The sequence below is a fragment of the Aulonocara sp. 'chitande type north' Nkhata Bay genome, linkage group LG11, assembly GCF_057382095.1.
Source record: "Aulonocara sp. 'chitande type north' Nkhata Bay isolate Kocher_YH1m ecotype deep benthic linkage group LG11, A_spYH_male_GT1.1, whole genome shotgun sequence".
Classification (NCBI taxonomy): Eukaryota; Metazoa; Chordata; class Actinopteri; order Cichliformes; family Cichlidae; genus Aulonocara; species Aulonocara sp. 'chitande type north' Nkhata Bay.
In genome coordinates, this window is record NC_141354.1 from 12312452 (window position 1) to 12336944 (window position 24493).

The following is a 24493-nucleotide window of genomic DNA, read 5'->3' on the forward strand; positions in this document are numbered from 1 at the left end:
CAATTCTGATTTAAAAAAAAATACCAGGAACTTTTATAGATAATTTGAGGTCTATAAAATTATTAGAATGAATAAAGGGAAATCTAATTTAAAAATAAACAATTTCTTTGTGTTTCTTTTTTTCCCTTTAAGCTTCTTTGGCGCCAGTTCCTGAAGTTCAAAGAGACAGAGCTGCCAGTGAAAGAGACTGATAAGAGCCGCTCCAAACACATCTACCAGTCCTTTGAGGCAAGTTAACCAACAATCATTTAATTTAATAAGTTGAATTCTGTTCCGTTCCTTCAGCACTGTTATACCAACGCTTCACAACTAAATGCTTTCTACTTCCATATACAGAGTGCAGTGCATGCTGGTCAGGTCAAAGTCCCTCCAGGCTACCATCCCATTGATGTGGAGAAGGAGTGGGGTCGACTCCACGTGGCCATTCTTGAGAGAGAACGACTCCTCAGGATCGAGTTTGAGAGGTTGGGACAGATTTATAAGACATATGATGATTGTGATCAAGATTGAATTGCATCAGTTTTTCTTTAGCAAGGACTGCTGTGCCAACAACAAACTGCAAAAGAAAAATCCCTTGAGAGCCATATTTAATAAGAAGGTGGTGATATAATTGTCAACCTTACTGGGAATAATGCACAAATATACCAAGTTATAAATAAAACACATGTGACGCATTTGTTTTTCTAAAAATAATAAAGAGTTTAACTCTTCATAGTTAACTTTGGGAAAAGAGCTAAGCTAACATTAAATCCTGGTAAGGGACATATTTTCAACTGGAATAAACAGATGATCATAGGCTAGTAAACTAAATCCATTTAAAACACAAAGACACAGTTTTATCAAAGGCATTTCATGATAATTGACAAAAGGCAGTGAGCCTGTTGCCTGTCTTTAGCTTTATTAAATTAGCCAGTTATGTTCATTGGGGAATGGCAAAATAATATCCAGTTGCATTTTATTCATTATATATTAATATTTGAATGGTTAAATAAACAATTGCCTTCATTTTCCCCCTCTCGAGTAGCCAAATTGTTTAGCACATTTGTTCTTTTCTGGTAGCTAAAACATTCTAAGAGTATTTTTCTGCATTTGTGGGTTGCTCTATAATGAGATAAAAGGGTTGTGTTCCCCATAACTGGACGCACATAAAGACATAATTAGGTATGAGAAAATTTTACATTTTTGTGTACTTAGAACAGCGTTGTGTCACGCTTGGGACAAAATGGGATGGCTTCTTGTCACAAGACAGCCCCGTCATGTTGCAGTCTCGCAGCCTTGTTTATGGAGTTCTCTGGGATGTGGAATGACTGAATGGACTGACCGGACTTCTTTGTAAGAAAGGCATTTTTGTCCCCCTCTGGGCACGTACGTGGCAGAGTAATGGGCGTGTGAGAGCCAAGAAGAGCCAACTTTTTCATAGCTTGAATTGAAATCTGTTGAGAAGAAATGCGATATGGCTTTTGTGACTGACCCTCACAAACTGGAGTATCTGCTGCAACGCAGGGTCCCGTAAGTGTTGTGAAGGTTTTGTTGTGAGCTCTGGCGTGTGTTACACGATGGGCGTTTAGCTATTAAATAATGGGGAGGACAGTTTATCCATTTTCCTCTTGATTTAATTTGATTGCTCTGATCATATCTAGACTCGAGAGACTTCAGAGGATTTGTGGTAAAGTCCAGAAGGAGTCAGGAATGTGTGATGAGCAGCTTACCCACCTGGAGACCCTGCTGCAGACGGTGAGTTAAACTGCTATGTGTTACTGCAGTATGAGTTGACAAACTGACATGAAATCCAGAAACCGAGTGATTAGTGTACAAAGGGAAAGAAAAAATCACAGGAATGCATTTTCCAGTCACTGTCATTAGCATTTTTTTGTATCCTGATGTGCGTGACCAACTAAGAACAAGGCTAAGATTAATACTTTAATTGGCTTCCTTTCCTCCAGGACATCCGTCTGCTGAACGCAGGGAAACCAGCTCAGCACGCAGCAGAGGTGGAGAGGGAGCTGGACAAGGCAGACAATGTCATTCGCCTGCTCTTCAATGACGTGCAGGTACTCAAGGATGGGCGCCACCCTCAGGCTGAACAGATGTACCGCAGGTGAGTGCTGTGTGTGTGCTGAATTTAAGTGAACTTTCAAAATAGAAAGCTGAAAAAGCAAGGGCATTGTCAACTAACTGCTGTCTGTCTGTACTTGTGTGTGTCTGTGTTTTTATTTTTCATTGACAGAGTTTACCGCCTCCATGAGCGCTTGGTGAATTTGCGCACTGACTACAATCTTCGTCTGAAGTCTGCCGTGACTACTGCCCAGGTCCCAATTACCCAGAGCGTCCAGCAGACCTCCGTGAAGGGACGGCCCGAGTTGGATGATGTAACCTTGCGTTATGTTCAAGATCTCTTGGCCTGGGTGGAGGAGAACCAGCGCCGCATCGATAACGCAGAGTGGGGATCTGATCTGCCTTCGATGGAGTCCCAGCTGGGCAGCCACAGAGGCTTGCATCAGACCGTGGAGGACTTCAAATCCAAAATCGAACGGGCTAAGGCTGATGAGGTAGTGTTTCTATCGGACCACTAAAAAGTCTACATACGGATTTTAAGTATGTATAAAAGTGGTTCCCTATTTCCTAATAATGTCATTTTGTGGTTTTCATATACAATAGACCCAATTATCTCCTGTCAGCAAGGCCACATACAGAGAATACCTGGGAAAACTGGACCTTCAGTATGGCAAACTACTGGTAAATATTCATAAATAATCTGATTTCAGATTTTAATCACTCAGCACAAAAGGTTGAAGCTATAAATATAATCTATGGATCTTTAATCAGCTGTAAATATTCCTTCTTCTTTTTTTCAGAACTCTTCCAAGTTCCGCCTAAGAAATCTGGAATCACTGCATGCCTTTGTCAGCGCTGCTACTAAAGAGCTGATGTGGTTGAATGACAAAGAAGAGGAAGAGGTCAACTTTGACTGGAGTGACAGGAACACTAACATGACAGCAAAGAAAGACAATTACTCGGTGCGTTTAAGAAGTAGAACCAAATCTAAAATTTCACAGTTGCTCATTTTTATCCCCTAATCCTGCCCTGTAGATTCACTGACAGATGTTCAACAAATAAGCAGATTTTCAACTACATCTGTTCAATTCTTCAGGGTCTCATGCGAGAACTGGAGCTGAGGGAGAAGAAGGTCAATGACATCCAGACTTTGGGAGACAGACTTGTCAGGGATGGACATCCAGGCAAGAAGACCGTTGAGGTAATTGCAGTAGTTAATCCAGCTGAGCAGAAGACATCTGCATGCAGAATATAGACCTAAATGTGTCCAAACTAATGCACTGTCATTGTCATATCTTCTTGATCTCTACCAGTCCTTCACAGCTGCCCTGCAGACTCAGTGGAGCTGGATCCTCCAGCTGTGCTGCTGTATAGAGGCTCATCTCAAAGAAAACACAGCCTACTACCAGGTATGGAACACAGACATTTAGGAATATAAATCTCCAGGATAATCATCCCTCATATTTATAGAGTCAGGAATATTGTCCGCCTCATGTGATCTCCTTCTTTACAGTTCTTTGCCGACGTTAAAGAGGCTCAGGACAAGATGAAGAAAATGCAAGAGAACATGAAAAAGAAATACAGCTGTGATCGCTCTACAACAGCCACACGCCTAGAGGATCTGCTGCAGGATGCTGCGGTATGTACATGTTCAAATGCATCGTACCGCACACACACTTTAATAAAAGCATCAAGATAGGGGTCTGCTTTCTTTTACTGTAATCTAGTTTAATCTTCTTTTCAACAGGAAGAGAAAGAACAGCTGAATGAATTCAAGACTGTGGTGGCCGGCCTGAACAAGAGATCCAGGTCAATCATCCAGCTGAAACCACGAAACCCCACCACTTCCATCAAAGGCAAACTGCCCATTCAGGCTGTCTGTGACTTCAAACAGCAGGAGGTTGGATTATTTCCACTGTGGAAATGCTTAATCATTCACCATTGCAATCATGATTGCCACAGATCCTGAGACTACATCTACTTTAATATATCCTGGCTTCTTTTCAGATCACTGTCCACAAAGGAGATGAGTGTGCACTCCTCAACAACTCTCAGCCCTTCAAGTGGAAGGTCTTGAACCGTTCTGGACACGAGGCGATGGTGCCTTCTGTCTGCTTCATTGTACCTCCTGTCAACAAGGAGGCTGTGGACGGTGTGTCCAGGTGTGGCTATAAAATTGATCCCCTATGTGACGACGACATCTTGGCTTGATCATGTCAATTATTTAATTTGTTTTTTCTTTTGTTCCCATAATGCACAATATTGTCCTACTGTAGTCTGGATGCAGGTCATCAGGGAATGGTGTCCATGTGGCAGATGCTCCATATAAACATGAAGAGTCTACTGTCATGGCAGTACCTGATGAGAGACTTCACACAGATACGCTCCTGGAACATCACAATGGTTGGTACCAATGTTCCCTCTAAGCTGCGCACGTGCGCAATTGTGCACTGCTGGCACGGTCTCTGTGCAGAGAAAATCTGTGTTGCGCACAACAAAAATCTAACCTGAATTGAAATTAAAATGAATAATTTAACAATTATGTTTTGCAGTGTTAGTCAGTAAGTAACTGGCTGCTCCCATATGGGATTAGAACGATGCCACCTTATCCCATAGTCCAGCAAATGATGCGATTTACATTCGTATATACGCAGCTAATCAACGTGATTGACAGGCTATGACAGCGTCCTTATGTGCCGACGCCGGTGTTTTAGCTAGCAAAGCGGCGTGGCTGATGTGGAGTGAAGCCACATTAATGACAACGTGAACAACCATTGGAGATGTGAGCAGGACAGACGAAACAATTGACGGAAAAAGTGTGGACTTTATACCAGTTTTTAAATTGTGTTGATCGGCCACGTAAAACCAGAGTTATGATAAAAAGATATGCAATCTTTGTTTGTTTTTTCCTGAATACTATTGTTGTTTATATTTACTGCGGGAATAAACGGTAAAAACGGCGTTTTATAAGAAAAAAGGCTCGAAAGCGCTCTCCACCTGTGAGCAAAAACAAACTCCACCCCCTCTCCCTTTCCTATTCGTCCAAAAAAGTACCATGTCGACCAATCAAAAAATGATATGGCAACGTGGCATCTAGTTGTTAAGAAACGGTGGGAAATTTTAGGAGTGACGGTGGTGCTTTGAGATGTGAGAGATTTGAGATGTGTAGCGCAAATCTTGTGTAGTTAGTGTTTAGTGTAGTTTTTGTTGTGTGTGTCAGAACAATGAGGCGACTGCTGAATGTTACAGGTGTTACAGCAGTGATACATCTCCTGTTGTCAGGCCTGCAGTTTCAGGCTGTTCTCCTTTATCTCATAGTGGACAGAAATTATTTTTTTGGAGTGGCACAAATAATTTGTGTGGCATCAGATTTGATGCAAAACAGCTAATTGTTCTAAAAATAGTTTGAAATGTTTATTTAAAAAAAAAACGCCTTGGCTGCATTTAAAAAAAAATAGCTGCAAAAAACTTTGTTTGCCAAACTGAGTTACTTTAAAAAGAAAGAAAGTTGTGTTTTCAAAATTGGAGTTCAAGTTATTTTTACTTCCAATAGTGTTAACATACTACACAGGTCAATGACTAGATTTTTTTTTACATTTTCATTGCAAGTGGGCTAAAGCAGTTAATTAAAAGTAGTCTAACATAAATGCTGTAATTTGATAATTTTAATAAACCATGTAACTTGGATGGATTAGATGCCGGCGTGACCACAGTGCACACGTCTGATTGTCGCTCACAGTGGTCCAAGGGATTGCTTAGGGAGTTTGTGTGTTCGCTCAGACACGTGAAAAATTAGAGGGAACATTGGTTGGTACTAAAGTAAAAGTATCACCTAAAACTTGTAGAGCTGACAAAGAGGGGAACTTCATTGTGGTTCATTCCATGTTTGGAAATGGAAATTCCATTTCAGTGTGTACCAAGTTTGGTGTAGCTGACGATAAAAGGGGCCTTGTTTGTGCTTTGACGACATTGCGCCAAGTCCTGTCTCCTAATTCCTCCACTGCTTCTCTTCATTGTGTGCAGTTAAAGACCATGAAGCCAGAAGAGTACAGGCTGATCATGCGGAATCTGGAGCTTCACCACCAGGACTTCATGCGTGACAGCCAGGACTCGCAGCTGTTCGGCCCCGATGATCGCATGCAGGTCGAGGACGACTACACCAAGTCCACCCAGCATTTCGACAACCTGCTTCGCTCCATGGAGAAAGGTGAGATCTGATTTTAACAAACTGATTTTAATGATTCATAGTTTTACCGAGGTCAAGTGTGTAGCAACTGAACAGTATATAACTGTCAATTCACCTTTCAGGAATAATGGTCGTTAGGGTTAAAGGTGAGTGACTTAAAGCAAGCACAAACTACTGCTCACCAAACTAATATGTGTACACGCCTTCCAGCCTTTGATGGAATGTCCCAAAACACGGGTTTGTCTTTAGTCATGTGTGAGTGCATGTTGCTTTGATTTTCAATATGCATTTTTTTGTGGCAGCTCTGCACCAAGTAGAATATGTGTTCTGATTTTAGGTACTTGGGTAATGCAGATGTTGTGTATGCTATAGATATGGCTGGAGCTGCGTGTATTTTACACATCATATATGAAGAACTGCATGGAAGGTGTGACACAGGTGATCGAAAACATTACAGTGCAGCAGTACAGCATTATTTATTTGTGGACATGACATCTTAGGATGTGTCATATTAAAATTGAATTGAATGTTTCATACTAACAAGAATAGTTCAATTTCAGAGTGCTTTAATTTCACAGCCATTGCTGGTAGGTAGCGTAACAACAGCAGTGACTTTTGCAACTCGACATTCATGCAAAAGTATGGGATGAGTTTGACTATCGATAGTCTTTATTAGTCCCAGAGTTGGGAAATTCAAATATAGCCTTTTCAAAACGGATGATCTTTTCTATTCCTACGATTCTAAACTAATACAAATGTGTTCACAGGTCAACAGAATGAGACTCTGTGTAAGAACTACATCTCTGAGCTGAAGGACCTGCGTCTGCGTATAGAGGACTGCGAGGCTGGTACTGTGGCACGCATTCGCAAACCTGTGGAAAAAGAGCCTCTCAAAGAGTGTATTCAGAAGACCACAGAGCAGAAGGTACAGAGCTCAAATTTAAATGTGTTCTGTGCAGAAATGGCAATGAGGCATCAAATGAAACCAAAAATAGCTGTGCTGTGGTTAAAAGACGGATAGGTTTGTTGGATAGTTGACTAAATGTGTTATTGATGAGAAGCAAAAGTAGCTAACTGAACCAGAATCCATGCAGAAGGATGGAGTGGGGGTTGAATTAATGAATCGTTGCAGTAGGTTTAAAATGTGGAAACACAGCAGAGAATTAAAATCAATTTAAGTGCTTAACAGCTTATATGTAATTCAATGAGAGCTGGGATGCTGGCGTCAATCCAGCAGCTGTACAGCCCTGCTAGTAGGTGAAGTTCAGCTTAGGGCTTTGTGCAAAAATAAAAGTTTTGAGTTATTTGAGTTTGGTTGACACATAAAAATGGGGTTAAATTGTTAACGATGGCAGAAAACTTGCCATGTGCCTCTGGTTCCTGCTCTCCTCGAGCTTAGTTTAATTAAAATTTTAAATGTTCCTTTTTTTCTTTCAGTTGTTCATAGTCGGCTGGCTTGGATTTTTTGGGGTTTTTCTTTGTTCTTCATGCTTGTCTTCTCTGTTGTACAGAAAGTCCAGGGAGAACTTGACAGCCTTAAGAAGGACCTTGATAAGGTGTCTGTTAAGACACAAGAAGTCTTGGCCTCCCCTCAGCCTTCCACCTCAGCTCCTGTGCTGCGGTCAGAGCTCGACCTCACTGTACAGAAGATGGATCATGCCCACATTCTTTCCTCTGTTTATCTTGAGAAGTAAGTCCCTAAAAACTGACTGCAAAGAGAAAATGTGCTGTTTTCTAGTGCACTTAGATCTCCTTAATTAATTTATTGCTCCTTGTCTCAGGCTAAAGACTGTGGAAATGGTCATCCGCAACACACAGGGTGCTGAAGGCGTTCTCAAGCAGTATGAGGACTGTCTGCGTGAAGTTCACACTGTGCCCAGTGATGTCAAGGAAGTAGAGACTTACAGAGCAAAGCTTAAGGTAAACAATACATGACTTATTTTCTTGCCAAGCCTCTTTTTACAGAAATCTTACTTATGTTACAAAGAACTATTCTCAATTGATTCTGTTTAAGAAATAGAAGTCACACTTTTAATAGTAGGTTTGCCCGGTTCTGATGTATTTACAGACTGTTTATTGGTGTTCTTTGTACAAAACCTGCAGAAAATGCGCACTGAAGCTGAGGGTGAACAGCCAGTGTTTGATTCCCTGGAAGAAGAACTGAAAAAAGCCTCTGCCGTGAGCGACAAGATGGCTCGTGTGCACAGCGAGCGCGACGTTGAGCTCGACCACTTCCGCCAGCAGCTGTCCAGCCTCCAGGATCGTTGGAAGGCCGTGTTCACCCAGATCGACCTTCGCCAGAGAGAGCTAGAGCAGCTCGGCCGCCAGCTCGGTTACTATCGTGAGAGCTATGATTGGCTAATCCGCTGGATTGCCGATGCTAAGCAAAGACAGGAGAAGATTCAGGCTGTGCCTATCACCAACAGCAAAACGCTGAAGGAGCAACTTGCCCAGGAGAAAGTATGTTCAACGATTTAATATTAGCACCATTATTTGCTTTATTTTCGAGTGAAACTCCTGAGATTAACTTTTATTTGAACCCTTTTCCTTTCAACACAGAAACTGCTGGAGGAGATCGAACAGAACAAAGACAAAGTTGATGAGTGTCAAAAATACGCTAAAGCATACATTGATACTATCAAGGCGAGCCTGAAATAACACTATTCTGCATATTTTTTCGATAAATCTTGCAGTTTAGAGCATTTACTGAAATAACCTGTAATGTGTTTCATGCTAATAGGACTATGAACTCCAACTGGTTGCCTACAAAGCTCAGGTGGAACCTCTTGTCTCGCCCCTCAAGAAAACCAAACTGGATTCAGCTTCTGACAACATTATTCAGGAGGTGAGTTTATGAGTACTGGAAATCATTACAGAAAAAAGGTAATTTTTTTTTTTAATTGAAGGTTAACTCTACCACTAACCACTGACCCTGTGAAAACAATATTCCTGAAGCTGTTGCATTTCTAAATGTTATTTTTTTCTCTCCTGTATCAGTATGTAACACTGAGGACCAGGTACAGCGAACTGATGACTCTGACTAGTCAGTACATCAAGTTCATCACAGACACGCAGCGCCGCCTGGACGACGACGAGGTGCGTGACAACTGGCCGAGGATCCCAAACAAACTAAATTCTATCTAACATTAACCTAACAAACCAATCAAACTGACATCTAACCAACACAGATGAGAAATTGCCAGTCACTGAACCACAGGCATGCAAGCACGCACTTTTCTTTGTGTGTTTTATGCACACACAAACCCATATATACATTATATTTAATGTACAGGTGACAAATAGATTCTTTACACTGGTTATGCGTGAAACATTGGCCTGCTGTAGCTGATATTTTTTCCAGTGAAATACACACGTAAGGCTAATATCTAATAGGGATTAGTTAAAATGGTATTTAAGGTTATTAAAAATACCAGAAAACAAACAGTGTATAAAGCTCATTCACCCACGTGGATGCAGTATGAAAGTAGATTTGTTAAGTTGGAGTGTTAGGTTCTCCATTTCCATCCATTCTGTGTGTTGTGTCATTTATAGACTTAGAACGAGGGGTTCTTTCTTTCACTCTTTTCAAGCTTCCTTTTTCTTCCTTCGCATTAATTCCCGAGGTCAAACCCAAAGTTCTGATCTAAGGTTCAACCTGGTTATCATGATCTTCAGCTCTCTTTCTTTTTCCACAGTAACACAACTTTAAAGTGTTACATTATTTTCTAACCCTGATGTTTTGTTTCCTTCTTTGCCTCTCTTAACTGCTTGCCAGTGCTTTGCCATGATGAATGCTTAACCTGTGCATTAAAGAGGTAAATTATTCAGTGTTTTTGGGGTACCTACCGACCCTATTACTTTCATCATCCTTTGTCTCTGTCAAACTCCATCGGACATTTTTTTCACTCCATTCTTTATATAAACACTGCAGCCATTCATACTGTCTCAAAGTCACTAATATTCTTACTAACAGCTCATCCTGTAAATTTACAACTTTTCCTGAAATTAACACAGCCATAAGCGAGCTTCCTAATATACACTGGGTTGACTTGAGCCTCTTATCATTGACTTCGCCTTTGCTTTCTCCATTTTGTCACAAATAGTGATTTAAAGAACCCCCAGTGCATGGGATAAGATTTAAAAAAAAGAGTGGTGATTTCTAACATTAAACTATTTCAACAAACCTCACTTAAGTTTTCTCACAAACTTTCAAATGCAGGAAACATGAGCATTAGAAGCTCGCCATAAATTCTATTCATGAGTGTGGTGAATCCATTTATAGTGCTAATTTAAACAGTTTAATTGATCCAATTTTATGGCACAGATTGACATAGTTCAGTTACAGCTACAGTCACATGCCATGTTTTTCTTGCTGTGTTGTGAAGTGATATTTTGTTCCCATACATTAATAGATCCACTGCCATCTGAATCGTTTTACTTGCATCGTGAATTTAACATGACTTTGATGAATGTGCATCTAATTTGCAACTAGTGAATGATCTTTTACTAAGCTAATTTTAACATTAACATTGCCTGGGTAATACAGTACATTTAGATGCTTGTTGCAGTGTGTGTTTTGGCTGTGATTACCACAGTACTTACAATTTTAATTCACACTGCTTCGAGCAGGTCAAATGTGATGTATTACCTTTAACCTGTCATGCTTGATTATAATCCTTTCTTTACCATTTGCTTCCACTAATGCAGAAAGCTGCAGAGAAACTCAAAGCAGAAGAGCGGAAAAAAATGGCCGAGATGCAGGCAGAGTTAGACAAACAGAAGCAGTTAGCTGAAGCTCACGCGAAGGCTATTGCCAAAGCTGAGAAAGAGGCTCAAGAGCTGAAGCTCAAAATGCAGGAAGAAGTAAGCAAGAGAGAAATTGCTGCTGTAGATGCAGAGAAGCAAAAGACCAACATCCAGCTGGAGCTGCAGGAGCTCAAAAATCTCTCAGAGCAGCAAATCAAGGACAAAAGTCAACAGGTAGATGAAGCGCTTCACAGCCGGACTAAGATCGAAGAGGAAATCCGCCTCATCAGGATCCAACTCGAGATAACACAAAAACAAAAGTATACCGCCGAATCTGAGCTCCAGCAGCTTCGCGATAGAGCGGCTGAAGCAGAAAAACTCAGAAAGCTTGCCCAAGATGAGGCTGAGAAGCTCCGTAAACAAGTAAGTGAAGAGACGCAGAAAAAGCGCCAGGCTGAAGAGGAACTCAAGCGCAAATCTGAGGCAGAGAAGGAAGCTGCTAAACAAAAGCAAAAAGCTCTGGAGGACCTTGAAAACCTCAGGATGCAGGCCGAGGAGGCTGAAAGACAAGTGAAGCAAGCAGAGATTGAAAAGGAAAAACAAATCAAGGTCGCTCATGAGGCTGCACAGCAAAGTGCTGCAGCTGAACTCCAGAGCAAGCACATGTCATTTGCGGAAAAGACCTCAAAGTTGGAGGAATCACTCAAGCAGGAGCATGGTGCTGTCCTTCAGCTGCAACAGGAAGCAGAACGCCTCAAGAAACAACAAGAAGACGCAGAAAATTCCAGAGAAGAGGCTGAAAAAGAGCTCGAGAAATGGAGGCAGAAGGCTAATGAGGCTCTTCGTCTGAGGTTGCAGGCCGAAGAAGAAGCTCACAAAAAGACCCTCGCTCAAGAGGAAGCTGAGAAACAAAAGGAGGAGGCAGAGCGTGAGGCTAAAAAGAGAGCCAAAGCCGAGGAGTCAGCCCTGAAGCAGAAAGAAATGGCTGAAGAAGAGCTTGAGAGGCAGAGGAAGATAGCCGACAGCACAGCCCAGCAGAAACTCACTGCCGAGCAGGAGCTCATTCGACTCAGGGCGGACTTTGACAACGCAGAACAGCAGAGATCCCTCCTTGAAGATGAACTTTACCGCCTGAAGAATGAAGTCGCTGCAGCTCAGCAACAAAGGAAGCAGCTAGAAGATGAGCTGGCCAAAGTTAGGAGTGAAATGGATATCCTCATTCAGCTGAAGACTAAGGCAGAAAAGGAGTCCATGTCTAATACAGAGAAGAGCAAGCAACTACTTGAGGCAGAAGCTGCCAAGATGAAGGACCTTGCTGAGGAGGCAAGCAGGCTTAGAGCCATTTCAGAGGAGGCTAAGCATCAGAGGCAGATTGCTGAGGAAGAGGCAGCTCGTCAGAGGGTAGAAGCTGAGAGAATTCTCAAAGAGAAGCTGGCTGCGATCAGTGAGGCCACTCGCTTAAAAACAGAGGCCGAAATTGCCCTGAAAGAGAAGGAGGCAGAAAATGAGAGACTCCGGAGGCAAGCTGAGGATGAGACTTACCAGAGGAAAGCTCTTGAAGACCAGGCCAACCAGCACAAGCAAGAGATTGAGGAAAAGATTGTGCAACTCAAAAAATCCTCTGAGGCAGAAATGGAAAGACAGAAAGCCATAGTGGATGACACACTCAAACAGAGGCGAATTGTCGAAGAAGAAATCCGGATTCTTAAACTCAACTTTGAAAAGGCCTCATCTGGAAAACTGGATCTGGAGCTGGAACTGAACAAGCTGAAAAACATTGCAGATGAAACCCACCAAAGCAAGATCAGAGCCGAAGAGGAAGCAGAGAAACTGAGGAAGCTTGCCCTTGAGGAGGAGAAGAGGAGGAGGGAAGCAGAGGAAAAGGTGAAGAAGATTGCTGCTGCAGAGGAAGAGGCCGCCAGGCAGCGTAAGGCAGCCCTAGAAGAGCTTGAACGGCTGAGGAAGAAAGCAGAAGAAGCCAGAAAGCAGAAAGATGAGGCTGACAAAGAAGCTGAAAAACAGATTGTTGTGGCCCAACAGGCAGCCCACAAATGCAGTGCAGCAGAGCAACAGGTTCAAAGCGTCCTTGCCCAACAGATAGAAGACAGCATCACGCAGAAGAAGCTCAAGGAAGAGTATGAGAAAGCCAAGAAGCTGGCCAAAGAGGCCGAAGCTGCTAAGGAGAAAGCAGAAAGAGAGGCAGCTCTCCTTCGTCAGCAAGCAGAGGAGGCAGAACGGCAGAAAGCAGCCGCTGAGGAAGAAGCCGCAAACCAAGCCAAGGCTCAGGAAGATGCCGAGCGACTGAGGAAGGAAGCTGAATTTGAAGCTGCCAAACGAGCCCAAGCTGAGGCTGCAGCGCTCATGCAGAAGCAGCAAGCTGACGCTGAAATGGCAAAGCACAAAAAGCTGGCCGAGCAAACGTTAAAACAGAAGTTCCAAGTGGAGCAAGAGCTCACAAAGGTTAAGCTGAGGCTTGATGAAACTGATAAGCAAAAATCTGTCCTAGATGAAGAACTCCAGCGCCTCAAAGACGAGGTCGACGATGCCGTCAAACAAAGGGGCCAGGTGGAGGAGGAGCTGTTCAAAGTCAAGGTCCAGATGGAGGAACTGCTCAAACTGAAAAATAAAATTGAGGAGGAAAATCAGCGTCTGATTAAGAAGGACAAAGACAGCACACAAAAACTGCTTGCTGAAGAGGCTGAGAACATGAGAAAGCTTGCAGAGGACGCTGCTAGGCTTAGTGTGGAAGCGCAAGAGGCTGCACGCTTGAGACAAATTGCAGAAGATGACCTTAATCAGCAACGGGCACTTGCGGAAAAGATGCTCAAAGAGAAAATGCAAGCAATTCAAGAAGCATCTCGACTCAAGGCTGAAGCAGAAATGCTCCAGAAGCAGAAGGACTTGGCTCAGGAGCAGGCTCAGAAGCTGCTGGAGGATAAACAGTTAATGCAGCAGCGCCTGGAGGAGGAATCCGAGGAATATCACAAGTCACTGGAAGTAGAGCGAAAAAGGCAATTGGAGATCATGGCTGAAGCTGAAAGACTCAGACTTCAGGTTTCTCAGCTCAGTGAAGCCCAGGCCAGAGCTGAAGAAGAGGCTAAAAAATTCAAGAAACAAGCCGATACAGTTGCTGCCCGTCTTCACGAGACTGAAATTGCTACCCAAGAAAAAATGACTGTAGTGGAAAGACTGGAATTTGAGAGACTAAATACCAGCAAAGAGTCCGATGATTTACGCAAAGCTATTGCAGACCTAGAGAACGAGAAGGCTAGACTGAAAAAGGAGGCTGAAGAACGTCAAAATAAGTCTAAAGAGGTATTGTGTCAAAAATGGCATAACAGAGCAGCTTATGTCATTGTTAACTCTATCAAAAAGCTAACTCACTTCATTCTTAAAGTTTCCTCTGTTCCTTCCTTACACTAATCATATCACCATATTTTTTACTGAATATGATTTAATTTTTTTCACAGTGCACTGTGCTCATGCAGAAAACAACCTGAATGTGCAGCCGTATCATGCAATGTTGACATGCTTCATTTTTTCTTTCAGTTTCAAAACTCATTTATCCCTTAGCTTGTGACAAAATTAAAAACAAACATTATTATAAATACAGTTCGAAAACCAGATGAACTGTTCAGCAATTTGAGCAACAGAGGGAAATAGAGAAGATCTACACTAACTCGAGGGACAGTATAACCTTCATTGTGAATACTGTGTTGCCACTGCAGGCCAAGAGTACATCTGCCATAGAGCTGACTTAATATATGGAGCCCTGTATGTCCAGTCATAATAATTGTTTTTCAAGCCCCCCTCCCAAAAGAAAACCTCACAATAATAATGATATTGCAATATCTATAGAAATTCCCTATAGTTAGCAAGATTGGTCGCTTTGTCATTATTACCACCAAAAGCCCAGTATCCTAATAATTGTATTATCTATTTAAAAAGCTACCATAATAACTTGATAACAAACTAACTGATTGCTTAATAATCCACATTAAGTTTGTTAAACATATTTCCCATATACCGTGTTACTTTTTTAACAGCAGTCACCAAGAACAAACCGATCTGTTGTTTTGGAATTATAGTTTTGTCAGGTATATTTTATGAGTTTACATTGTTTACTCCAATTAGTAGGAGTATTTTTTGTAATATTTTTAAAGCCCCCTCACCTATGGTCATGAAATCTGGGTAATCACCAAGGGAGTAAGGTTGCGAATACAAGGGGGCGAAATGAGTTTTCTTCATAGGGCGACTGCGCTGACGAGGATCTCTGGAATACTCTGCTTAGCCTGCTGCCACTGTGACCCAACTTAGAAGCACTGTGTCAGTTTCATGACTGGCAGTGGAATATCTAATACTGACTTTGATAAGTACAAGTAGCATCACAAAGCTTTGAGAAAAATAAAAGAGCATTGCCAGCATTTGGATAGATTCTAGAGGTCAGTTGTTATACACAGATTTCAATGTTATATGTACTAATGCAATTCTGTGCTTCACTTGTGTGAAATTATATTTATATTATAACAAAAGCGCGAGCAAAAAAAATAATCAGACCAAATAATTTTATTTCACAAGCGCAATTAAATTCCTCACGTTTAAATTCAACAACCTGTCAAGTAGAACTCAGTCGCGTGCATAAAGAAGCCGTCTTGCATGCGAGAGCTTTGCACAAATCAGAAAGTCACATTGTACAACAAGTCAAGTAATGTAACAAAAATAATGCTGTGTGAGTCCAGGTTTACACTTATTTTTCTCCCTGGAAACAGCATGCCAATTCAAAGAGGGGCAGCTACAGGAGATTCAACAACCCTAACCCTATCAACACAATTTAAAAACTGGTATATAAGTTGAAGTCCACACTTTCAACACAAGTTGAAATGGAGACACAGTGTGGCTGTATCTTGTTGCTATTAGTTGCTTAAATTGGTCATGTGTTTTGGACATGTCGGCACATCCGTCGACCACAGAGGGTTAATTATCAACAGTTACTGTTTGCAATGCAGTAGTGGAAACACCGACAACTGTCACTGTATTACTTTAATGTTGAAGAAATATTTTAAACCAGAGGGTTCTAAGGAAGGTTCTGAAGCCTCTGCACTGTTGTCTGTAAAACTGTAGAAGCATGTGCAAAGCAGACACTCTTACACGCACGATGGTACCTTTTGTGGGTGCAGCTACTAAGTTCTACGTCTGTGGGTTGCTGAATTTAAATGCGAGGAACTTACCTGCAATGAAATTATTTGCTCGGATCATTTTTATGCTCGCGCATTTGTTATGACATAAATATGTCAGATTAATCCTTAGAATGGCTTTCTCAACCTCCAAAGTGTCAAAAACAAATTCTAACAGACGAATTCAACATTTTTTCAAAAACATGTTGAATCTCCTGTAGCTACCTCTCTTTGCTCTGAAATGGCATGCTGTTTCCAAGGGGAAAAAAGTGTAAACCTGCACATATTAGTACAGTAGCAGTATATGCGGCTATAGCCAAAAGCTATAGTTTCGAACTTTGGGGTGCTAATTGTCTTCCCAGCTGCTTCACACTTGGCTGCAAAGTACCTTAGCGCAAGGTCAATACAGCCAACAAAACCACATCATTTACAAAAAGCAGATATGAAATCCCGAGGCCACCAAGTTCTTTTTTGAAACTTGAATCAAACTCTCAAAGGCTGTTGCTCAGGTCAATGTATTACTTTTTAATTCCCCCCAACAGGTTCAGCCTCTATGGCCCCCTAGACACCCATGCAGATTTTCTATTAAAAATCTTTCCATTAAAACAATTGGTATGATATCAATAATAATTAAATATGATTAACATTTTTCAGTTCAGTTTTAGTGTTCTTTAAATGAGATGAATGAGATAAAAAAAAAAATTAGATCAGAGCTAACACATCGTTTCTGTAAAAACAAAAGCATCTCTTAGGGACCCCAAACTTTTGAACAACAGTGGGAGTTCTAGTGGATACACATGACCAGGGGTAACAGGTTACAACAAAATGTGTATCAGACATTAGATTCAGGTTTAGCTATGCTAATATGAAGTGACAACAGTTTTTACATAATCTTATTAAAATGGTAACTAAAAATAGATAGAAGAAGACGACTGGCTAAAAAATGATAACATAATCATGAAAAAACAGGAACGCACACATGTTCACATTATAATTTCATTTAGTATTTTGCGCCATTAGCATAAGCAGAGTGCATTGTATAAATTTGTTGCAATTATTAAACAGAACAAAATAAAAATAAAAAACGTAGTTCGGTGCCACAGCTGTGAACATATTGTAACTTATCTTTTTATGTTTTTTTTTTTTCCATCAGATGGCTGATGCACAGCAGAAAAAAATTGAGCATGAGAAGACAGTCCTCCAGCAGACATTCATGACAGAAAAGGAGATGCTATTAAAGAAAGAGAAACTCATTGAAGATGAGAAAAAGAGGCTTGAGAGCCAGTTTGAAGAGGAAGTGAAAAAGGCCAAGGCTCTCAAAGATGAACAGGAACGCCAGAAACAGCAGATGGAGCAGGAGAAAAAGACACTCCAGGCTACCATGGATGCAGCCCTTAGTAAACAGAAAGAGGCTGAGGAAGAAATGCTTAGAAAGCAAAAAGAAATGCAAGAACTCGAGAGGCAGAGACTAGAGCAGGAAAGGATTCTGGCAGAAGAGAACCAGAAACTGCGTGAGAAGCTACAGCAGCTTGAGGATGCTCAAAAAGATCAGCACACTAGAGAAACTGTCCGTCACAAAGATGTTATCCATCTAACAACGATTGAGACAACAAAGACAGTTTACAATGGTCAGAATGTTGGTGATGTGGTAGATGGTATAGACAAAAAGCCAGATCTGTTGGCTTTTGATGGCATCCGTGACAAAGTACCTGCAAGCAGACTTCATGAGCTTGGTGTCTTACCAAAGAAGGAGTTTGATAAACTGAAAAATGGTGAAACCACTGTTGAAGAGTTAGGCAAGACTGACAGTCTAAGAAACATTCTCAAAGGAAAGAATGCCATTGGTGGTGTTTTGACACCCTCCAATCAAAAAATGTCAATCTATCAAGCATCAAAAGAGAAGAAAATTACTCCCGGCACAGCCATGATCCTTCTTGAAGCACAAGCAGCCACAGGTTACATGTTAGAACCAATTAAGAACCAGAAACTTTCTGTTAATGCAGCTGTCAAGGAAGGACTGATTGGCCCAGAACTGCACAACAAAATGCTTTTAGCTGAGAGGGCTGTTGTTGGCTACAAGGATCCATACACTGGTGGAAAGATCTCAGTCTTTGAAGCCATGAAAAAGGGGCTAATAGAACACGATCATGCAATCAGAGTCCTTGAGGCTCAGCTTGCTACTGGTGGCATCATTGATCCAATCAACAGTCACCGTGTGCCCACTGAAACAGCCTATAAACAAGGACACTATGATGCAGAAATGAATAAGATCATGGAGAACCCATCAGATGACACAAAGGGATATTTTGACCCCAGCACTCAGGAACCTTTGACATATTCTGAGTTAATGGCAAGATGCACTACTGACCCTGAGACCAGTCTGTTACTCCTGCCAATCACAGACAAAGCTGCGCAGTGCTCTAGTATATATACAGAGGAAGAGACCAAAGATGTATTCGGCAAAACAACTGTGTCTGTACCATTTGGTAGATTCAAGGGAAAGACTGTCACGATCTGGGAGATAATCAACTCAGAATACTTTACAGAAGACCAGAAGAAGGACCTCCTCCGTCAGTACAAGACAGGCAAAATCACAATTGAAAAGATCATTAAGATTGTTATCACTGTTGCTGAGGAAAAAGAGAAGAAAAATGAAATTACCTTTGATGGTCTGAGAGCACCCGTGCCTGCTACTGACCTTCTGGAATCCAAAATCATTGATAAAGATCTGTACAACAAATTGCATAATGGCAACATGACTGTCAGTGAGGTGTCTCAAATGGAGCCTGTCCACAAAGCATTGAAGGGCACGAACTGTATTGCGGGTGTAGTCATTGACTCCTCTAAGGAGACAATGTCCTTCTATCAAGCCATGAAGAAGGACATGATGAGGCCCGGGCCTGCCTTGAACTTGCTTGAAGCCCAAGCAGGTACAGGCTACTTGGTCGACCCAGTTCACAATCAGAAGTATACTGTTGATGAAGCTGTCAAAGCAGGTGTTGTTGGTCCTGAGCTGCATGAAAAGCTTCTGTCTGCAGAAAGAGCTGTTACAGGCTACAGAGATCCATACACTGGAAAAGCTGTATCTCTATTCCAAGCAATGAAAAAAGATCTCATACCTAAAGAACAAGGACTCCGCTTACTCGATGCCCAAATGACAACTGGTGGCATCATAGATCCAGTAAAGAGCCATCGCATTCCTCATGATGTGGCTTGCAAGAGAAACTACTTTGATGATGAAATGAAGCAGGCTCTGAGTAATCCAAATGATGAAACTAAATGCTTCTTTGACCCCAACACAAAAGAAAATCTCACATACTCTCAGCTCTTTGACAGATGTGTCACTGACAAGAAAACTGGTCTGCGGGTCCTCCCTCTCTCTGATGAAGCAATCAATGCTAAGGAACAACCAGCATACACCGAAGCCCAGACCAAAGAGGCTATGACTCAGGCTACTGTAGAAGTTAACTCTGGACCATTTAAGGGCAGGAAAATGACCCTGTGGGAAATTATCTACTCTGAATACCTCACTGAGGAAGAGAGACTTGACCTGCTCAGACAGTTTAGGTCAGGAAAAATGACAATTGAAAAGATAATTAAGATTATCATCACAATTGTAGATGAGAAAGAAGCCAAGAAACAAGAACAGTCCAGCTTCAAGGGACTCAGAGCTCCTGTTCCAGCAGACTCCCTGTATGAGTCTAAAATCATTGACAAACCAACCTTTGACCTGCTTCAACAAGGCAAAACTACACCCAAGAAAGTCAGTGAAAATCCCAATGTCAGTAAATACCTCCAGGGCTCTAGTAGCATTGCTGGACTCTACCTGGAACCAACAAAAGAGAAACTCAGCATTTATCAAGCTATGAAGAAAAAGCTTCTCCGCCATAACACTGGCCTTTCACTTCTCGAGGCTCAGGCTGCAAGTGGGTTCATTGTAGATCCTGTAAGAAACCAATGCCTGTCAGTAGATGAAGCAGTAAAGTCAGGAGTTGTTGGTCCAGAGTTACATGAAAAACTCCTCTCTGCAGAAAAAGCTGTCACTGGTTACAAAGATCCATTCACAGGCCACAAAATCTCCCTCTTTGAAGCAATGCAGAAAGATCTAATCTTAAAGGAACATGCGATGCCCCTATTGGAGGCCCAGATTGTGAGTGGAGGAATTATTGACCCTGTAAAAAGCCATCGTGTCCCCACTGATGTTGCATATCAGAAGAACATTTTGAGCAGAGATATTGCCAAGACCCTCTCTGAACCATGTGATGAAAACAAAGTTTTCTCTGACCCAGAAACTGATGACACTATAACCTACAGACAACTTAAAGACAAATGCCAAAAAGATAAAGACACCGGCCTGTACATGCTCTCACTCTCCAAGCCGCAGTCTCCAACTGTTGTAGAGAAGACATACCTCTACACAGAGGAGCAAACACAGAGTGAGCTGTCCAGTACCCAGCTTGACATTCCTATTGAGGGGCTTGCTGATAAACCCATGAATCTCTGGGATATCATGAACTCAAATTTGCTTCCAGAGCAAGAGAGGCAGAAGCTCCTAGATGAATATCGCTCTGGTAAAATGACTAAAGAGCGGATGATCATCATCATTATTGAGATCATGGAGCAAAGAGAGATCATCAGAAATGATAGTCCACTGTCATATATGACTATAAGGAGAAGGATAACTATTGAGGAGCTCTACAATGCTCGCATCATTGATTTGGAAACATACAACCTTCTTAAACAGGGCAAGAGAGACATCCGTAACATAATGGAGTTGACAAGTGTAAAGCAGTATCTTTATGGGACAGGCTGTGTCGCAGGCGTCACAACAGACTCGACCTCCAAGCTAAGCATATACCAAGCAATGAAGAGAGGTTTTATTAAACCAGAAATAGGCCTCACCCTCCTAGAAGCCCAAGCTGCTACAGGATTCATTGTTGATCCACTGAAGAACGAAACGCTCACTGTTGATGAAGCTGTCCGTAAGGGTGTTGTTGGCCCTGAGATCCATGATAAACTTCTTTCAGCTGAAAGAGCTGTCACAGGATACAAAGATCCCTACAGTGGAAAAATCATAGCACTTTTCCAGGCCATGAAAAAGGATCTCGTTCCAGAGGATTATGCTCTCAAAATGTTGGAGGCACAAACTGCCACTGGTGGTATTATTGATCCTGAATTCCAGTTCCACCTGCCAACAGATGTCGCTATGCAAAGAGGCTATATCAACAAGGAAACCAATGAGAAACTGAATGATGATGTGAAAGGATTCATTGATCCTGTCACTGATGAGAAACTGTCTTATGCACAGCTACTCAAACGATGCAAGTTGGATGGTGGATTGCGCCTGCTTTCATTGGGAGACCAGCGGCTGACATTCAAGGGTCTGAGAAAACAAATCACAATTGAGGAGTTGATTCGCTCACAAATCATTGATCAGCAGACCGTCACTGACCTGAATGAAGGTCTTGTTTCAGTAGAGGAGATTAGTAATAGGCTATCAAGGTACCTGCAGGGCACAGGCTGTATTGCTGGTGTATTTTTGGAGTCCACAAAGGAACGGCTGTCAATTTACCAGGCTATGAAGAAGAACATGATTAGGCCAGGCACTGCATTTGAACTCCTTGAGTCCCAGGCAGCCACAGGATATGTTATCGATCCAATCAAAAACCTCAAACTGACTGTCAATGAAGCAGTAAAGATGGGAATAGTAGGCCCAGAATTCAAAGACAAGCTTCTCTCTGCTGAGCGTGCAGTAACAGGATATAGAGATCCTTATACAGGCAAGACAATCTCTTTGTTCCAGGCCATGAAGAAAGGGCTTATCCTAAAAGATCATGGTATCCGTCTACTCGAAGCTCAGATTGCCACTGGCGGAATAATTGACCCGGAGGAAAGTCACCGTCTGCCAGTTGAGGTGGCTTACAATCGTGGCTTCTTCGATGAGGAAATGAATGAGATACTGACAGATCCATCTGATGATACCAAAGGCTTTTTTGATCCCAACACTGAGGAAAACCTAACCTACCTCCAGCTGATGGAGAGGTGTATCACTGATCCTGACACTGGCCTGGTGCTTCTGCTACTCAAAGAGAAGAAGCGGGAAAGAAAGACCTCTTCCAAATCCTCAGTACGTAAACGCAGAGTTGTCATTGTAGATCCAGAGACTGGCAAAGAAATGACTGTGTATGAGGCCTACCGCAAGGGGCTCATTGACCACCAAACCTACCTGGAGCTTGCTGAGCAGGAGTGTGAATGGGAAGAAATCACAATGACTTCTTCTGATGGCACTGTAAAATCCGTCATTATTGACAGGAAGTCAGGAAGACAGTATGATGTTGATGACGCTATTGCACGTGGCTTTATTGACCAGAAGGCTCTTGAAACATACCGAGCTGGAAACCTGTCCATCACAGAGTTTGCTGACTTGCTTTCTGGAAACATGGGAGGCTTCCGTTCACGATCATCCTCATTTGGTTCTACCACTGGTTCCACTTACTCCTCTTCAATGAGCCCCCTACCATCAATTAAACCACCTGCAGTCATATGGAATGACCCAACAGAGGAGACTGGCCCTGTAGCAGGAATATTAGACATAGACACATTGGAAAAAGTGTCTGTCACTGAGGCAATCCACAGAAATCTGGTAGATAACATCACTGGTCAAAGACTGTTGGAGGCCCAGGCATGTACAGGTGGAATAATTGACCCCACAAGTGGAGAGAGATACTCAATTGCAGAGGCCACAGAAAAAGGTCTTGTGGACAAAATCATGGTTGATCGTCTGAACCTGGCTCAAAAAGCATTCAATGGATTTGAAGACCCCAGAACTAAAGTGAAGATGTCTGCCTCCCAGGCGTTGAAAAAGGGCTGGCTGTATTATGAGGCTGGTCAGCGTTTCCTTGAGGTCCAATATCTAACTGGTGGACTCATTGAGCCTGATGTTGAGGGCAGGGTGTCAATAGATGAATCCATTAGGAAGGGTACGATCGATGCTCGCACTGCCCAGAAACTGAGGGATGTCGGTGCCTATTCTAAATATCTGACCTGCCCAAAAACCAAACTGAAAATCTCCTTCAAAGATGCCATGGACAAAAGTATGGTTGAGGAAGGCTCTGGCTTAAGGCTTCTGGAAGCCTCTTCCCAGTCTAGCAAAGGCCTTTACAGTCCCTACAATGCTAGTGGCTCTGGATCGGCTTATGGCTCCCGGAGTGGCTCAAGAACCGGATCCCGATCAGGCTCCAGGAGAGGCAGTATTGATGCTGGCTCTGGCTTTAGCATGAACTTCTCATCTTCCTCCTTTACATCTTCTTCTGGCTACAGCCGCAGATTCTAGATTTTATATATTGACTAGAAACCAGCAGTACTAATGCACTTTACAGTTGCATTTCTAACAGGAAATAAATAGTTAAAGTAACAGAAAATATAATTTATTTGTTCTACCCTGCATGTGGCCAAAACAAGAATTGTCTAGGTTATTACTTTTTCATATAACATCAGTCTAAACATGCGCTCTAGATGTAGAAACATAACCAGGCATTGCAAAATATATAAAATATTCATATCTTCTGGTACAGATGACAAAGTGAGTTTATATTTTTCAAAGCAAAGCATGCCTTTTCTGCTGTTTGAATTTATAGTTTTTATATAACACAATTCAAAAGATGTATACTTTATACTTTCTGAAACTAATATATACTTCCTGTATATCAAACAGAAATATTTCTTGAATATTTCATGTTTCCTTAGAAATTTTGTTTATTTTTTATCTTTTTCAACAGTACTGGTAAAGAGATACCAAATGTTAACATAATTCTAATGTTTTTAACTAAAATATTTGGATGCATTTAAAATTCCTGAATGTTTGTAAAGAGTATGCACAGAGTATGTGTTAATTTTTTAATGTTACAAATTGTCTGGGTTACTGCATTATGCACCCAGTAACTTGCAGCACAGAATACATCTGCGACACTACACAAAGAGACACTATAGGAATGCAACAAGTTCCACAATTAAATCCATGTACACTGTTCTGAAATCAGTTTTAGATATGTCATTACTTTGCTTTTACACCCATTTATATTCAGTATGTCTTTTCATCTTTTGAGTTAACTGCACCATTGTTTTACACACTGCTCATAACCATCATCACTCAAGTGCTCCCACTAAATCCCAAGATGATGTCAGACTCGATCCCGATCCCCTCCACAGACCTGCTCCTGTTATTTTGATTCTTGTAAGTTGAATTTATTATTTGTATTTGTTTTTCTTTCGTTGCCCATTTTCTTCTGTTTGTTTTGATCACAACTAATAGCCAGTCCCAAACACTGCCTTT

The 24493-nt window shown here is 41.8% G+C and overlaps 1 protein-coding gene across 12 annotated transcripts in view; it reads left to right on the plus strand.

Moving 5' to 3' along the window:
- Positions 1-24493, plus strand: part of LOC147318585 (plectin-like) — a 130338-nt gene that overhangs the window by 104730 nt on the left and 1115 nt on the right. For 9 of the 12 annotated variants that reach the window (XM_086310604.1, XM_086310605.1, XM_086310598.1 and 6 more), the window contains 24 exons: positions 133-228; positions 337-464; positions 1641-1734; positions 1944-2098; positions 2228-2549; positions 2659-2736; positions 2856-3017; positions 3152-3256; positions 3369-3464; positions 3569-3694; positions 3803-3955; positions 4063-4217; positions 4332-4458; positions 6079-6262; positions 6364-6387; positions 7009-7166; positions 7753-7931; positions 8023-8161; positions 8345-8701; positions 8801-8884; positions 8982-9086; positions 9239-9337; positions 10949-14302; positions 17315-24394. In XM_086310604.1, coding sequence (XP_086166730.1) covers positions 133-228; positions 337-464; positions 1641-1734; positions 1944-2098; positions 2228-2549; positions 2659-2736; positions 2856-3017; positions 3152-3256; positions 3369-3464; positions 3569-3694; positions 3803-3955; positions 4063-4217; positions 4332-4458; positions 6079-6262; positions 6364-6387; positions 7009-7166; positions 7753-7931; positions 8023-8161; positions 8345-8701; positions 8801-8884; positions 8982-9086; positions 9239-9337; positions 10949-14302; positions 17315-23494 — 12660 coding nt within the window. In that variant the 3' untranslated portion in view covers positions 23495-24394. The remainder of the gene's footprint in view (positions 1-132; positions 229-336; positions 465-1640; positions 1735-1943; positions 2099-2227; positions 2550-2658; positions 2737-2855; positions 3018-3151; positions 3257-3368; positions 3465-3568; positions 3695-3802; positions 3956-4062; positions 4218-4331; positions 4459-6078; positions 6263-6363; positions 6388-7008; positions 7167-7752; positions 7932-8022; positions 8162-8344; positions 8702-8800; positions 8885-8981; positions 9087-9238; positions 9338-10948; positions 14303-17314; positions 24395-24493) is intronic. The other 3 variants (XM_086310603.1, XM_086310608.1, XM_086310609.1) reach the window with 1 other exon arrangement.